Source organism: Carcharhinus amblyrhynchos, chromosome 8, assembly GCF_965287045.1.
Source record: "Carcharhinus amblyrhynchos chromosome 8, sCarAmb.v2.hapA, whole genome shotgun sequence".
NCBI classification, from domain to species: Eukaryota; Metazoa; Chordata; class Chondrichthyes; order Carcharhiniformes; family Carcharhinidae; genus Carcharhinus; species Carcharhinus amblyrhynchos.
Genome location: NC_137331.1, coordinates 76,399,900 through 76,414,920, shown reverse-complemented (window position 1 = coordinate 76,414,920; position 15,021 = coordinate 76,399,900). Strand labels below are relative to the sequence as shown.

The 15,021-nt window shown below is 39.8% G+C and overlaps 1 protein-coding gene across 1 annotated transcript in view; it reads left to right on the top strand.

Moving 5' to 3' along the window:
- The window catches only part of usp14 (ubiquitin specific peptidase 14 (tRNA-guanine transglycosylase)), a 44,978-nt gene that overhangs the window by 27,285 nt on the left and 2,672 nt on the right, over positions 1-15,021 (top strand). The window contains exons 9-14 of the mRNA XM_080194292.1: positions 289-365; positions 1,741-1,855; positions 2,129-2,194; positions 4,470-4,562; positions 7,618-7,746; positions 10,230-10,296. Coding sequence (XP_080050418.1) covers positions 289-365; positions 1,741-1,855; positions 2,129-2,194; positions 4,470-4,562; positions 7,618-7,746; positions 10,230-10,296 — 547 coding nt within the window. The remainder of the gene's footprint in view (positions 1-288; positions 366-1,740; positions 1,856-2,128; positions 2,195-4,469; positions 4,563-7,617; positions 7,747-10,229; positions 10,297-15,021) is intronic.

Sequence of the window (15,021 nt, the reverse complement as noted above, 5' to 3'; positions counted from 1 at the left end):
AGGGGACAATGTGCAAACTGCACGTGGATCCATTGCCAGAATTGAACCAGGTTCCTGCCACTGAGAGGCCCATGGTCTAGAAAGGATGTAGAAGTTGTTCTGTATGTTTTGTGTAATGCTGTGAATATAATTTCCAGATGCTGTAGTGAATTTTTAAATTGGTGTGTATGGAAGTAACAAACTTAGCTCAACATAGTTAATAGCCTTTCCTATCAGCCAAATGTAGAACCTTTCAAATGATTTCACAGTTTTTATAGTTTTCTTATGTATTTTTTTCTCTTTTGCAAGACTGATTCAGAGGGAGCTGCAGCTTCAACCAAGAAAAATTTCATTGATCAGTTCTTTGGTATAGAATATGAAACCTCGTATCCTTTCTAAAAAAAAAGCACATGGAAAGCCTCTTTTGTTGGAAACAAATCAAGGATGCAAAAAGTTATTTATGTTCTAATGCTTAAAAATATTTCAGTTAATTTTTCTCTTCTCATTCATTCATTCATTCCACACCACCTCCCCTCCCCCCAATACTTTGGTATCAAAACCAGGAAGGCAGATTATTATCTGAATAGCTATAAACTAAGTGGGGAATATGCAACGACACCTATCCTCGTACATTGGTCACTGAAAGTAAATGCGTGGAGGTGCAACAGGCAGTCAAGGCGGCAAAACGTATGTTAGCCTTCATTGTGAGAGTTCAAATACAGGAGCCTGGGATGTTTTGCTGCAATTATATAGGGCTTTGGTGAGGCCACACTTGGAATAATGTGTGCAGCTTTGGGTTCCTTATTTGAGGAAAGATGCTCTTGCTGTAGAGGGAGTGGAACTAAGGTTTACCACGCAGATTGCTGGGATGGTGGGACTGATGGAGTGGATTGGCATTTATACTTGCTTGTGTGGGTGGGGGGGGGGTGGGGTTCATAAAAAACTGTAAAATTCTAACAGAGTTAGACAGTGTAGAAGCAGGAAGGATATACCTGATGGTCGGGGTGTCCAGAAGCAGGGTTCGTAGTCAGACATCAGACCCCCTCTCCCATCGCCAGCAGCAGTGTAACTCTCCCATAGCAACATGGGTTATTGGCATTGAGACTTTCCCGATATGCCCTCTGTCATGACCCTCTCCCCACACCCTTTGCTGGTCTCTCCTGTGCCCTCTCCCTTCTTGCATACACCCTCTGCAGAGCTCACCCCTTGCATAGCCCCAACCCCTTGGCATTGCCAAGGAGTTGGATAACCAGAGTGTATCTCTCCAAGTGCACAGCAGAGTTTCACTCCAGCATGGTTTGCGCCAGAGTTAACAGCTCAGTTTGATTTTTTTTTTAATTAATCAACTGGAAAAAGTATGTGAGGTAGGGTGGAGAGGGGGAAAAACAAAGGGCAAACAGAAAACATTTAAAGAAACAATTCAAGGTCTTCATACTTATTGCCCCCTCTCCACCCCACCCCCATACACTTTTTTCAGTTGCTTCAAACCTAATGAAAAATCACCAAACTGAACTGTAACTATTTCTAGGGTCGTGGGTGGAGAGGGGGACTGGTGGTGTTGAGATGGTGGCGCGGGCTCGTTGGGCCGAAGGGCCTGTTTCCCGGGCTGTTTTTGTTCTTTGTTCTTTCCACAGATGCTGAGTGTTTCCAGCATTTGCTGTTCTGAGGCAATTTTGTTTTAAGTTAGGATACTTGGAACAATTTATATATTACTTCCTTCAGTACTGGTTTCATATTGGTTCATCCTTAATTTTCTTAAAGCATGAAGTGCACTGAAACAGATGACGAGGAAGTAACAAAGGGCAAGGAAACACAACTTCAGCTTAGTTGTTTCATTAATCAAGAAGTGAAATATCTTTTTACAGGGCTGAAGTTGGTGAGTACCAAACCTTATCAAATGAATTAATATTTAAAGGCTTATAAAGAAGACAAACCCATGAAAAGCTGACCATTTATTTGTCATTTAAGGTGATAAAGTCACCTTAGCCCTTTATTGTTCTCTTGTAACCAAAGATGAACTTCATTTTATTGTGTCCATAATTGTCAACAACAATAGAGAACATTTGAGGGCTTATAGTTTTGGCAATTATTGAACAAACTGTATTAGCTCTTTGTGGTCAGCAAGTAACTTTAATTTTTAATTTCTCAGCGTCTTCATGAAGAGATCACCAAACATTCTCCTACCTTGCAAAGAAATGCTTTGTACATAAAATCTGTAAGTATAATTTTAACATTAGTACATTTTGTAAGCTGCTAGTACATTAGCAACTAGATTTAAGCAAAATGAATGTTATACAACCTCTTCAAGCAATATTATTCATTGGTTAATGTTTTAGGGCATTTCTATGGAAAAAAATGTCAGGCCAATATATCTTGTTAGATGTTATTACTGCTATATCAAATGACTGAGGAAGGTGTATGCTTTATTTTCCTCCATTTTGTGTCAATTTTTCTTCCCTCTTTCCATAAGACCATAAGAAATAGGAGCAGGAGTAGGCCATCTAGCCCTTCGAGCCTGCCCTGCCATTCAATAAGATCATGGCTGATCTGTCGTGGCTCAGTTCCACATTCCCACCCTCTCCCCATAACCCTTAATCCCCTTGCTTATCAAAAACCCATCAACCCGCGTCTTAAAAATATTTAGCGAGGTAGCCTCCACCGCTTCAACGGGCAGAGAATTCCAGAGATTCACCACCCTTTGAGTGAAGAAGTTCCTCCTCAACTCCATTCTAAACCACCCCCCCTTATCTTGAGGCTGTGCCCCCTAGTCCTACTGTCCTTTCTGAGCGGGAAGAGTCTCTCCACCTCTATCCGATCCATCCCATTCATCATCTTATATGTCTCAATGAGATCTCCCCTCATCCTTCTAAACTCTAACTACAAGCCTAGTTTATTCAGCCTCTCCTCATAGCTCAACCCCCTCAACTCCGGTATCAGCCTAGTAAACCTCCTCTGCACTCCCTCCAAGGCCAAAATATCCTTGCGTAAGTGCAGCGATCAAAACTGCACACAGTACTCCAGCTGCGGCCTCACCAATGCCCTATACAGCCGCAGCAAGACCTCCCTACTTTTATATTCAATCCCCCTCGCTATGAAGGCCAACATCCCATTCGCCTTCCTGACTACCTGCTGCACCTGCAGGCTGGGTTTTTGCGACTCATGCACAAGGACCCCGAGGTCCTGCTGCAGTTTTTCGCCACGTAAGTAATAGTCCTTCCTACCATTATTCCTACCAAAGTGGACCACCTCGTACTTGCCAACATTAAATTCCATTTGCCAGTTCCTGGCCCATTCGCCCAGCCTATCTAGATCCTTCTGCAGACTCTCCACACCCTCTGCGCAATTTGCCGTTCCACCAATCTTGGTGTCAATAGCAAATTTTGACACTGTACACTCGGTTCCCTCCTCCAGATCATCTATATAAATGGTAAATAGCTGAGGCCCCAGCACCGACCCCTGGGGCACTCCACTAGTCACCAACCGCCAATCCGAGTAGCACCCATTAACCCCCACTCTCTGCCTCCTATTTGACAACCAATCCTCTATCCACGCCAACACCCTACCCCCAACTCCATGCCCCCTTACCTTCTGCCAAGGTACTGCACTCTGGCTAGCAGTAGAGTACCATAGAGACAACAGTCCTCACACAAAATAGCCAATGAAAGGAAAGAGAGAATTTTCAGTTATCTGTGCCTTTTATATCAGCAGAACATGCCAAAGTGCTTTACAGCCAATTAATTATTTTTGAAGTGTAATCAGTGCTTGTAGATCATTCTTCATCTGTGAGCCATCTGTGTTGATAGGGCTGTTGTCCACAAAGGTGTCACAGCTGAGCCCATGTCTGTCCTCACTTAATACATGTAGATGTGCACTTTCAACAAGTATTGTTTGTTTGGTAATTGTGTATGAGAATCTGTTTAGATTTCTCTCCCATGCCACACCCCACTTGTCCCTCCCACTCCTCTTCCAAACTTGAATTGCTGCACCCATCCTACAGTTCAGCATACATAGGGTAACATAGTAACTGATTAAAATTAAATCTTCAACCAATTCAATAACATAGAAATTTGTGGAACAAACTGAAGTGGCTGAATGGCCTATTCCTGTTGCAAGGAAATAGTCTCTTTCATATGAATAGAAGTCTTTCTTCATTTCTCCACTAAGTTTTGCTTTTGCAGTACAATGCTTTTGGAGTATCAATCACTGACAGCAAGTTTGTTTTTCTACCTTAACCTCCCCATGTACTATTCAAAAATGCATTAGCTAAGAACTGCGCTGTGTGTGCAGCTTAATTTTTAGAACTGAGATTTGTCTTTGATTTCTACAGAAGCGTTCTTTGATATTTGTGGAAGTTTACAGAAACTGTTCAAACTAATCAAATCAATATGCAGTTTCAAAGGGTAAAACAATCCTGGCATGAATTGTGTAATATTGTGTAACCCTATATGTGCTCAGTTTGACCATTTGAATTTTTATTTCCTTTAATTTAGTCTAAAATTCGGCGTTTACCTGCATACCTTACAGTTCAGATGGTGCGGTTTTTCTACAAAGAGAAAGAATCTGTAAATGCCAAAGTTCTTAAGGTTTGTAATTGTGCTCTACAGTATTGCAGGCAGTACATAAATTGTTTGAAAAATATGTGCTTTAGATTCCATTGATGCTCATTTTGCAAATTGTGACCTTAATTTTGTTTAAGATAAAAAACTTTTTTGGTTGCAAAGCTTAGGAAATTTATTAAATTGAAATCTTTCAACCTTTTGTAATAAGTCTAATGTCGAAGGTTTTTATCTTGCACATCAGAACAAACACTGCCCAATTTCAAACAATTCTAACACTTTAAATTATACAATTGGGCAGCACTTGCTGAACAATCCTAGTGCCCTATTGCTATATTAACAACAATTTAAGATAATCTGCCATGCTTGTAATGTGGCTTATTTACGTTAGTGATAACATACTTTCATACAGAGGAACTCATTCTGTGCAAACCATGGGAATGTGTTCAAACCTTGCACCTTTTTTGAATTGCTTGGGGAACCTAGCAATGTCTCAGCCAAGCAGAATTGACTTGTCAATCAGTCAGCACCCTTTTCTCCTGGAGTATAAATTGTCTTGATTGTTTCAAATTTGGCATTCTTAATTTTGTCTCGAGTACAAAATGAAAACTTTTGATATTATGACTTTTCATTCAGCAATATTCATGTGGCTGTATTTTATAAAGAAAATGTAGCCTGTATGCTATATACAGTTAACATAGTTAACTATGTTGGCATGGTGGCACAATGGTTAGCACTGTTGCCTCTCCCAGCGCCAGGGGCTCTGGTTCAATTCCCAGCTTGGGTCACAGTTTTCATGTTCGCCAAGTGTCTGAGTGGGTTTCCTCTGGGCGCTCCAGTTTGCTCTGACAGCCTGAAAGACATGCTGGTTAGGTGCGTTGACCCAAACAGGTCCTGGAGTGTGGTGACTAAGGGAATTTCACGTTAACTTAATTGCAGTGTTAATGTAAGCCTTGTGATCAATAGAAGTTTGAGGGAGCTGGGGCTTTTCTCTTTAGAGTGGAGGAGGATGAGAGGCGACTTAATAGAGATTTATAAGATGATGAGGGGGATAGATAGTTTCTGCACGTCCACTCTATTTCCTCGGGTGGATGTAGCTGTTACTAGGGGACATAACTATAAGGTTTGTGATGGGAGATATAGGAGGGATGTCCAAGGTAGATTCTCTACTCAGAGTGGTTGGGGTTGGGGTATGGAATACACTACCTGCTGCGATAGTAGAGTTGGACATTTTGGGAACTTTCAGGCGGTTATTGGATAGGCACACGGAGCACACCAGAAATTAGGGAGTGGGATAGCTTGATCTTGGGTTTGGATATAACTTGGCACAACATCAAGGACCGAAGGGCCTGTACTGTGCTGTACTGTTCTATGTTCCATAAATAAACTTTAGTTAACAGATCGTAGTCAACTACTAGTGCTGCTTTTTTTATGGTCCTTCGCAAAGTACTTTGATCTGGTTTAGAAATGTGTGTAGATCATTTGAAGATGGCAGGAACGGGCAAAGAGATCAGTTAATAAAACATATAGTATTCTGGGCTTTATTAATAGGGACACAGAATATAAACACAAGGATGCTGAACTTGTGCAAGACAATTAGTTAGATCTTACTGGAATATTGTGTACATTTCTAGTTGCCACACTATAGGAAGGATGTGAGCACATTGGAAGGAGTGACGAAAGATTTATATGCATGTTTCTAGGGATGAGAAACTTTCAGTTATTAAGTTAGATTAGAGATGTTGTTTAAACTGAAAGCTGCCCCTTCTCACTAGCATTTTTGTCCAACCTCTCTCCAATACCCTATAAATGTGAGGCCTTTCCAGACCTGCAGCCATTGATTTGATTTGATGTCACGTGTACTGGAACACAGCTTCTCCCCTGCTGCCATCAGACTTTTGAATGGGCCTACCTTATATTAAGTTGATCTTTCTCTACACACTGTGTATTCTATGAACAGTATGCTTTGTCTATATAGCACAAAAATACTTTTCACTGTATATCAATACATATGACAAATCAAAACAGTGAAAAGTATTGTTTATTGCATGCTTTACAGGCAAAACATTCTGTTTATAGAGAACGTAGGGGAAAAGGATAGGGTGCAGAATATAGTGCTGCAGTTGCAGGTAAGATGAAAAGAAAGATCAGCTTAATGTATGATAGGACCATTCAAAAGTCTGACAGCAGGGATGAAGCCATTCTTGAGTCTGTTACTACGTACTTTCAGAATTCTGTATCTTTTCCTGACGGAACAAGATGAAAGAGAGCATATCTGGGGTGTGGGGGGTGGTACCTGATTATGCTGGCTGCTTTTCCAAGGCAGTGGGAAGTGTAGACCACGTCAATGGATGGGAGGCTGGTTTGAGTGATGGATTGGGTTATATTCATGACCCTTTGTACGTACTTGTGGTCTTGGCCGGAGCAGGAGTGAAGCCAAGCTGTGATACAACCGGATCGGATGCTTTCTAAAGTGCACCTGTAAAATTTGGTGAGAGTTGTAGTGGATATGCTAGACTTCCCTAACCTCCTGAGAAGGTAGAGATGTTGGTGAACTTTCTTAACTATAGCATCGGCATGGAGGGTCTAGGATAGATTGTTGGTGATCTGAACACGTAGAAACTTGAAGCTCTTGACCATCTTCACTTTATTATGTAGACAGAGACATGTCCCACACCATTTATTGATCTACCTAATCTTCTGTTTAAAGTGCCTATTGTATGCCACGAGAAGTAATCTGCCTATAACTAAAGTCTTGCTTTTTATTTTCTGTATGAGTCCTTAAACCCCCTCTGGAATGTAATAAATTTGGATACCAATTATTAGTGTTAGAAGTTTGCAATTTTAAAACTTGGATTTGGAAAAGTAGGTTTTGGTTTAAACTATTTGTACAGGTATTTAGCTTTAATTGACCGTTGGTTGTCATCTTTGTAATTTATACTGTACAGCAAATTATCTTCTAACTTCCAACGTTACAAATTGTAAGAGGATTTTGTAGCAGAAGGCTCATTAAAGTAAACAGCTTAATGGTACTATTTCTGCATGTTTCTAGGGAATTAAGTTGTTTTATTATTGTCTTCAGGATGTCAAGTTTCCTTTAATGCTGGATGTTTATGAACTATGCATACCAGAGCTGCAAGAAAAAATGATTCCACACAGGTCAAAATTCAAGGAACAAGAAGACCGGAAAGTCAATATGCAGACAATGAAGGTAATTTGGGAAGGGCCATTCTTGTCATTTAGCAAAGAGCTGTCTTCATTGCTGCTTGGCTGATTATATAACTGATTAATGAATCGGATGTAAAATTGATCTGTTTTACAATGCATTAAGTAAACAATGAGCCTCAATGGGATAATGCTTATACAGTATTTTGCAAGAAGGATGTCGAACTACTTAAGTGACTGATGTCAGGTTAACTGGCCTTTAGTTCATACTTTTCTCTGCGTGTTCCTTTCCTGAATTGCAATGTTGGCTAGAATCCTTCAGCTGTTCATGCCTTGCTGCTGCTGCCAGTAAAAAGGGAGAATTTGGCATTTGTTCACTGCTGTGGGACCAGGTAATCCCAGCTGCAGGCAAAGTTGGAGAATCTGGCCCATTACTTTTGGTACCGTCCAATTCACTAGTATTACTCTATGATCTAGAGAATTTTGGTAGAAACAATCTACCCCTTGTCTCTGTAGCTATCCCTTTTTTCAGATGTAGTTCTGGGGATATGTTGGCTTATAGTTACATTTATTTCTCTAGCACCTTCCATCTGTTGGTAATTAATTTAGATTCCTCACTTCTATTGGCTCCTTGGTTTCGCACCATTTTTGGTAATTGTATCCTCTATGAAGATAAACACACAACAAAATATTTATTTGTCTCTGCCATTTCCTTATTCCTCATAATTTCTCCCAATTTGGCTTGTAAGGGCTTACATAATTCACTTTTATATTTCTTGTTAGCTTGCTTTTTCCCTTAATCAGTTTCTTGTTTATCCTTTGTTTCTGTCTAAAACTGTATCAATGCTTCAGCTTACTACTACTCAGACTTTCACCATATACTATCCTTAACATCTTTGATCAATTATGGATGATTTAGTTTTGCCATTTGAGCTTTTGTTTTCAATAGAACATATTTTTGTTGAGAGTTTTGAATTACTTCTTTAGTATTGCTTAAAAAAGAGACATGGTTTCAAAGCTTCCTGTCTTGCGATTGGGATAAATACAAGAATGTCAAATTTCAAAGGGAGCAACAATTTTAATGCATGAGAAAAGGGTGCCGATTGGTCGACAAGCTGACTCCAGTTCAGGCATTGCAAAGTAGAATGCACTGGAACTATTTTCCTCTGCTTTTAATGTTAAAAAAGTCACAGTGCTGAGCTAGACAGACTTCTTTTGCCTGCAGAGAACAGATTTTTGCATGTAAAAATATCTATCTTTGCATATATAAGTGAGCCACTTTGCAAGCCCAACTAATAATCTTAAATTGGTTGTTAGTGTAATTGTTAGCATACTTGGGATTGATCATAAGAAATAGGAGCAGGAGTAGGCCATCTAGCCCTTCGAGTCTGCTCCGCCATTCAATAAGATCATGGCTGATCTGAAGTGGATCAGTTCCACTTTCCCGCTTTCTCCCCATAACCCTTAATTCCCTCGTCTGTCAAAAACCTATCTACCCGTGACTTAAATATATTTAGCGAGGTAACCTCCACCACTTCAACGGGCAGAGAATTCCAGAGATTCACCACCCTTTGAGTGAAGAAGTTCCACCTCAACTCTGATCTAAACTGCCCCCCGCCCCCCCCATCTTGAGGCTGTGCCCTCTAGTCCTGCTATCATTTCTAAGTGGGAAGAATCTCTCTACCTCTACCCTATCCATCCCTTTCATTATCTTGTCTTATAAGATCCCCCCTCATCCTTCTCAACTCCAACGAGTACAGACCCAGTCTATTTAGTCTCTCTTCGTAGTCCAACCCCCTCATCTCCGGTATCAGCCTAGTGAACCTCCTAGTAAATTAGGATACCAATTATTAGTGTTAGAAGTTTGCAATTTTAAAACTTGGAACTTGATTATTGAACAGGTACTGTTTAATCACAGAATCATGTTATTTCTTTAAGTTTCTGATACTGCATATCTGTTGTTAATCTTTGTAATTTTCCAATTAACCTTCATCAATTCACTCGTAATTGATTTCATTCACATTTAAGACCCTTATCTTGGGTTTAAGTACTTTTAAACTTGATACAAAATTCTATCATAGGATCTTTTTATTGAGATTGCTAATTATCCTGATTTCACTACGCAACACTATCAAAGTTAGCCGTGTCTAATTAGAGACCTGACAACTGAAACTTCTGTTTCAATCTCCACAATTACTGCCAGTCATGCTCTGTATTTCCATTTTGTATTAGTCTTACCCTGGCATATTGTTCTAGGAAATTATTTCATATGCAGTCTACCTTTTGCCAATCTATGTGAAGATTAAAGTCCCCTATGATTATGGATTACTTCTGTTACTCCAATTAGTTCTTGATTAATACTCTCTGGGTCAGGCAACATCTGTGGAGTGAGAGCTCAAGTTAATGGTTTAGATGGATGACTATTCATGAGCGCACAAATTTAATTGGTGCTTCTGTCTCCCTAATTTGTATCTTAGGACTTTTTAACTATTAGATTTTTAAATCTACCATCACATTCATTTTTAATAGGCTGACACGAAAAATGGGAGTGGAGAGCCAAAAGAAGTTAAGTACGCACCATTTTATTTCCCTGATGGTAAGTAGATAATACTTTGTTCTAATGTTCTAAAGTGTCCTGTAGGATTAAGTTACTAATTATTTCTGATCTGAAGTTGACTAAGTTTTTTTATTGTTAAAGTATATTTTGGATAACTTTTTAAAGAAATAAAACTACATGAAAGGGCCACGGACAATCTGTCTGTTAACTAGATACTGTAATTAGCTTGTAGTTTCTAAGTCAGATTTGAAAGATGTTAATCTAAATTACAGTTTAAGAAATATTTAGCAGAGGATCTCACTTATGCCAAATTTCTGACTTCAGCGCTCGTCTTACAGAAATAAAATTGTTACAGCACGGCAGGAGGTTTTTCTGCCAACGTGGTGACGATGTGGAAGTTCAGTTACCTAGCTAGATTAGAGAAGTTGATTGCTTTCTTTGGAGAAGAGAAGGTTGAGAGGAGATTTAATAGATGTATTCAAAATCGTGAGAGATCTGGACAGAGTAAATAGGAATATGTTCCCACTGGTGGAAGAATTGAGCGTGAGAAGACTCGTGTTAAGGTAAAGTTAAAGTTTATTCATTAGTCACAAGTAGGCTTACATTAACACTGCAATGAAGTGATTGTGAAAATCCCCTAGTCGCCACACTTCGGCACCTGTTTGGGTACACTGAGGGAGAATTTAGCACGGCCAGTGCACCTAGCCAGTGCGTCTTTTCGGACTGTGGGAGGAAGCTGGAGCACCCGGAGTAAACCCATGCAGACGCAGGGAGAACGTGCAGACTCCACATAGATAGTGACCCAAGCTGGAAATTGAACCCAGGCCCCTGGTGCTGAGGCAGCAGTGCTTGCCTCTGTGCTGCCCCATGTGGTCTCATTCTCAACCTTCCATCAGTGGAACAGTTTCTATTTTGTCCATACCTTTCATGATTTTTAGATACCTCTATCAAATCTCCTCTCAACCTTATCTCCAAAGAAAGCACCTTATTCAATTTTATCTGTGTAACCGGAGCATCTCATCCCTGTAACTATTTTTATGAATCTTTTCTGCACAACCGCTCATGCATCACATCTTTTCTAAAGTGTAGCGCTTGGAACTGGATACAGTACTCCAGTTGAGGCCAGTATTTTATACAAGTTTAATGTACCCTCCTTGTTCTTGTAGTCTATCCTATTAACAAAACCTAGGATACTGTTTGCGTTATTGACTGCTCTTAACTTGTCTTGTCACCTTCAATAATGAATGCCCATGTACACTCTGATCCCTTTGCCCTGGAACCTAGTTTAGAATTATAATCTTTGTTTTGCATCTTTTTTCATGTTCTTTCTACCAAAATGGATCACTTCATAGTTCTCTGCATTGAATTTCATCAGCCACTTGCCCATCCATTCTACCAATGTGTTTGTCTTTTTGAAGTTCTGTAGTATGCTCAGTACACAACACTGCCACATTTCATATCATCCGCAAGTTTTGAAGTTGTGCCCTATACGCTGAGGTCTAGGTCATTAGTATATATCAAGAAAAGCAAGGGTTCCAACACTGACCTTGGGTAACTTCATTCCAAAACGCTCATTAACAACTACTCTGTTTCCTGTCACCCAGCCACTTTTGTATCCATGTTGTTTCTGTCCTTTTATTCCATGAGCAATACTTTGCTGTTGTGTGATGCTCTCAAATATCTTTTTTAGATGTCCGTATACACTGTATCAACAGCATTACACTTACCAACTCACTCTTTAACTTGCTAGGGTTTTTTGATTAGTTAATTAAAATTGATTTGCTCTTAACTCATACTGACTGTCTTTAATTAACCCTCATTTGTCCAAGTCACTGTTACTTTTATCCCTGAGCAGACTTATAGTTACTGGGCATATCTTTACACCATTTTTTTTTTGAACAAGGGTGTTATGTTTGCAATTCTCCAGTACCACCTAGCATCTAAGGAAGACTGGAAAGTTATGGCTAATGCTTTGACAATTTTTGCTCTCTTTTCCCTCAGTATTCTTGGGTATCATTCAGTCCTGTTACCTTATCAACTTGAATACAGACACCATATTCAATAGCACCTCCTTATCAATTTTAATCCTTTCAAATATCTTAATTAGCTCCTCTTTCTTCATTACCTGGGCAGAAAAATCTTTCTTGGTGAAGGCAGATGCAAAGTATTCATATATCTCAGCTATGTCCCTGCTTTCAGGATAAATCCCATTTTTAGTTCTATTTGGCCCTTTTACTATTCCTTTTGCTATTTTTGTGGCTGTAGAAAACTTGGAGTCCCTTTAATGTCAGCTGCTGATCTCTTTCCATACTCTTAGTTTCTTTTATTTTAATTTTCACTCCCCCTTCTATATTCAGACTGGTTCTTGATTGTTTTATCCACGTAACTTCTGTCATAAGCACAGTTTTTCTTCTTTAATTTCCATCTCTTGTCGTTAAGGTACCTCTAGATTTGTTTGCCCTACCTTTTCCGTTCATGTGAACGTACCTTGATTTTGCATGCACCACTTCTCTTCAAAGGCAGCTCTTTGTTCAGTTATTGTATTTGCTATCACTCTAATTTCATCTAATCTGGACTAGTTCCATTTTTACCCCTTTGAGGCTAGCTTTCCCCCAGTTAATTATTCTTCTACGTTATTCTTTTGCCGTTTTCCATTGTCAGCCTGAACTTTATGATACAATGATGTCCCTAAATGTTCTCATTGACAGATGATCCGCTGCATTCCCAGGAACTGGATATAGCAGTGCCTCCTTTCGCATTTGACTGAAAACGTACTGCTGTATTAAATTTTCTTGAACACTCTGGGAACTTTTGCCCTTCTCTGTCCTTTTACACTATAAGTTTCCTGGTCTTTATTCGGATAACTGAAGTTCCCCTTAATAACAACACTCTAGTTCTTGCACCTCTTTGTAATTTCCTTGCAAATGTGTCCCTCTGGTGGCATCTAGACTACATCAAGCAAGTAATTGCATGCTTTATTCCTTGTTTCTAGTCAAATAAAATTCTGCCCTTGAACCCTCTGGGACATCCTTTCTCTTCAGCACTGCAATGTTCTTTTTTATTGATACTGCCACTTCTCTCCTTTTCCTTCCCTTTCCTTGAACGCCTTGTATCAAGGAATATTTAATACCCAGGTTAGTCTTCCTTTGAACCAGGTTTCCTTATAGTCACTGTTATAGACTCTCCCCTTGATGTTGCTCCTTTTGAACCTGCTGTAAACTTGCCTTTCCCAATGGTGTTTGTGACTCTCGCCCTCTCTTTGCTGCTCCTTTTACCATCACTGTGTTCCTGCCTTTCCCACTGATCTCACAGAGAATCACTGGCTGCTTCTTATATCTGTGCTGCATTCTTGTCGTTCCATTGGTCTTGCAATGACTCTCGCAGTTATGCAACACTGTTTTCATGTTCTATCCTACAGACTTCAAAGATTTGTGAATGCCAATCTCTAAGACCATGGTGGTACAGTGGTTAGCACTGTTGCCTCTCAGCACCAAGGACCTAGGTTCAATTTCCGGCTTGTCACAGTCTGTGTGGAGTTTGCACATTCTCCCTGTGTCTGCGTTGGTTTCCTCTGGGTATTCTGGTCTTTTCCCCACTGTCCAAAGATGTGAGTTAGATGGATTGGCTGTGATAAATTGTCCGTTGGTACCAGGGAGATTAGCAGGGAGGGTGTATAGCGTTACAAGAATAGGGTCTGGATTGGATCATTGTCAGTGCAGCCTCCATGGACTGAATGGCCTCCTTCTACACTGTAGGGATTCTAAGACCTTTGCTCCTGGAACCTTTTAAAATTGCACCATTTAGTTTACATTGCCTCTCCTCATTGTTTCTACCAAAATTAATTGCATATGCTGTTATCCGTTTTGTTTTGTTTGACTATAACTTCAAACAGATTTAGAATCATACTTCCACAGGTAAGCCTTGAAAGCTTAATTATTTATTACTCTCAAATAATTTATCAAGGAGGGTAGTGGAATGTATGATTCGTTGTTTTGTATTATATGCTCTTGATTCATTGGCTTTATTTAAGCGCAGTCATTTGGTCCTTCAGGGACTGAATCTGGAAAAGTTGATTTTCTGCCTTTCAGAGGGAAGTGTGGAGTGGCTATGATGATTTCCAGTATACAGAACAAAGTTCTCTATTATGGTCTTTGAATCTTGCAATGCATGACTACATTGGTTAGAAAAGGGTGATCATAGAATCCCTACAGTCAGAAGCGGCCATTCAGCTTACCGAGTCTGCACTGACTCTCTGACAGAGTATCTTACCCAAACTCTATCCCTGTAACTCCACACGTTTACCACGGCTAATCAATTCACCTAACCTACGTTCATCAGGTATACAAAGAGGGCACAAGATCTAATTCCAGGAAAATTGGCGATCCTGTAAGCTGAGAAAATATTAGCATAAAATCAAAATATATTCAGTTATGTTTCCTTTGGTGCAATGATCCTTGGCAAACTAGTAACCAAGCAGCATCATGCCCTTTTGGATGATTGAGTGCATTTTGTACCACTATTTTGGTGGGGCACACAAATATTCATACAAACATTGCTGCATTCTGCATATCTCAATCAGATTTTAATTCATACTGTTTATAAATCTATCTTCATCAAATATGACCATTTTAAGTTGAATTCCACACACATTCTGTTTGGCTGGTGTTGTAGCTCCTGTGCTGGAGCTCTGCAACTAATTATTACTTTGCTGTATTTGTACAAATATCTGGGTGATTAATGAACAAATGTAGGCTACTTGTCTTT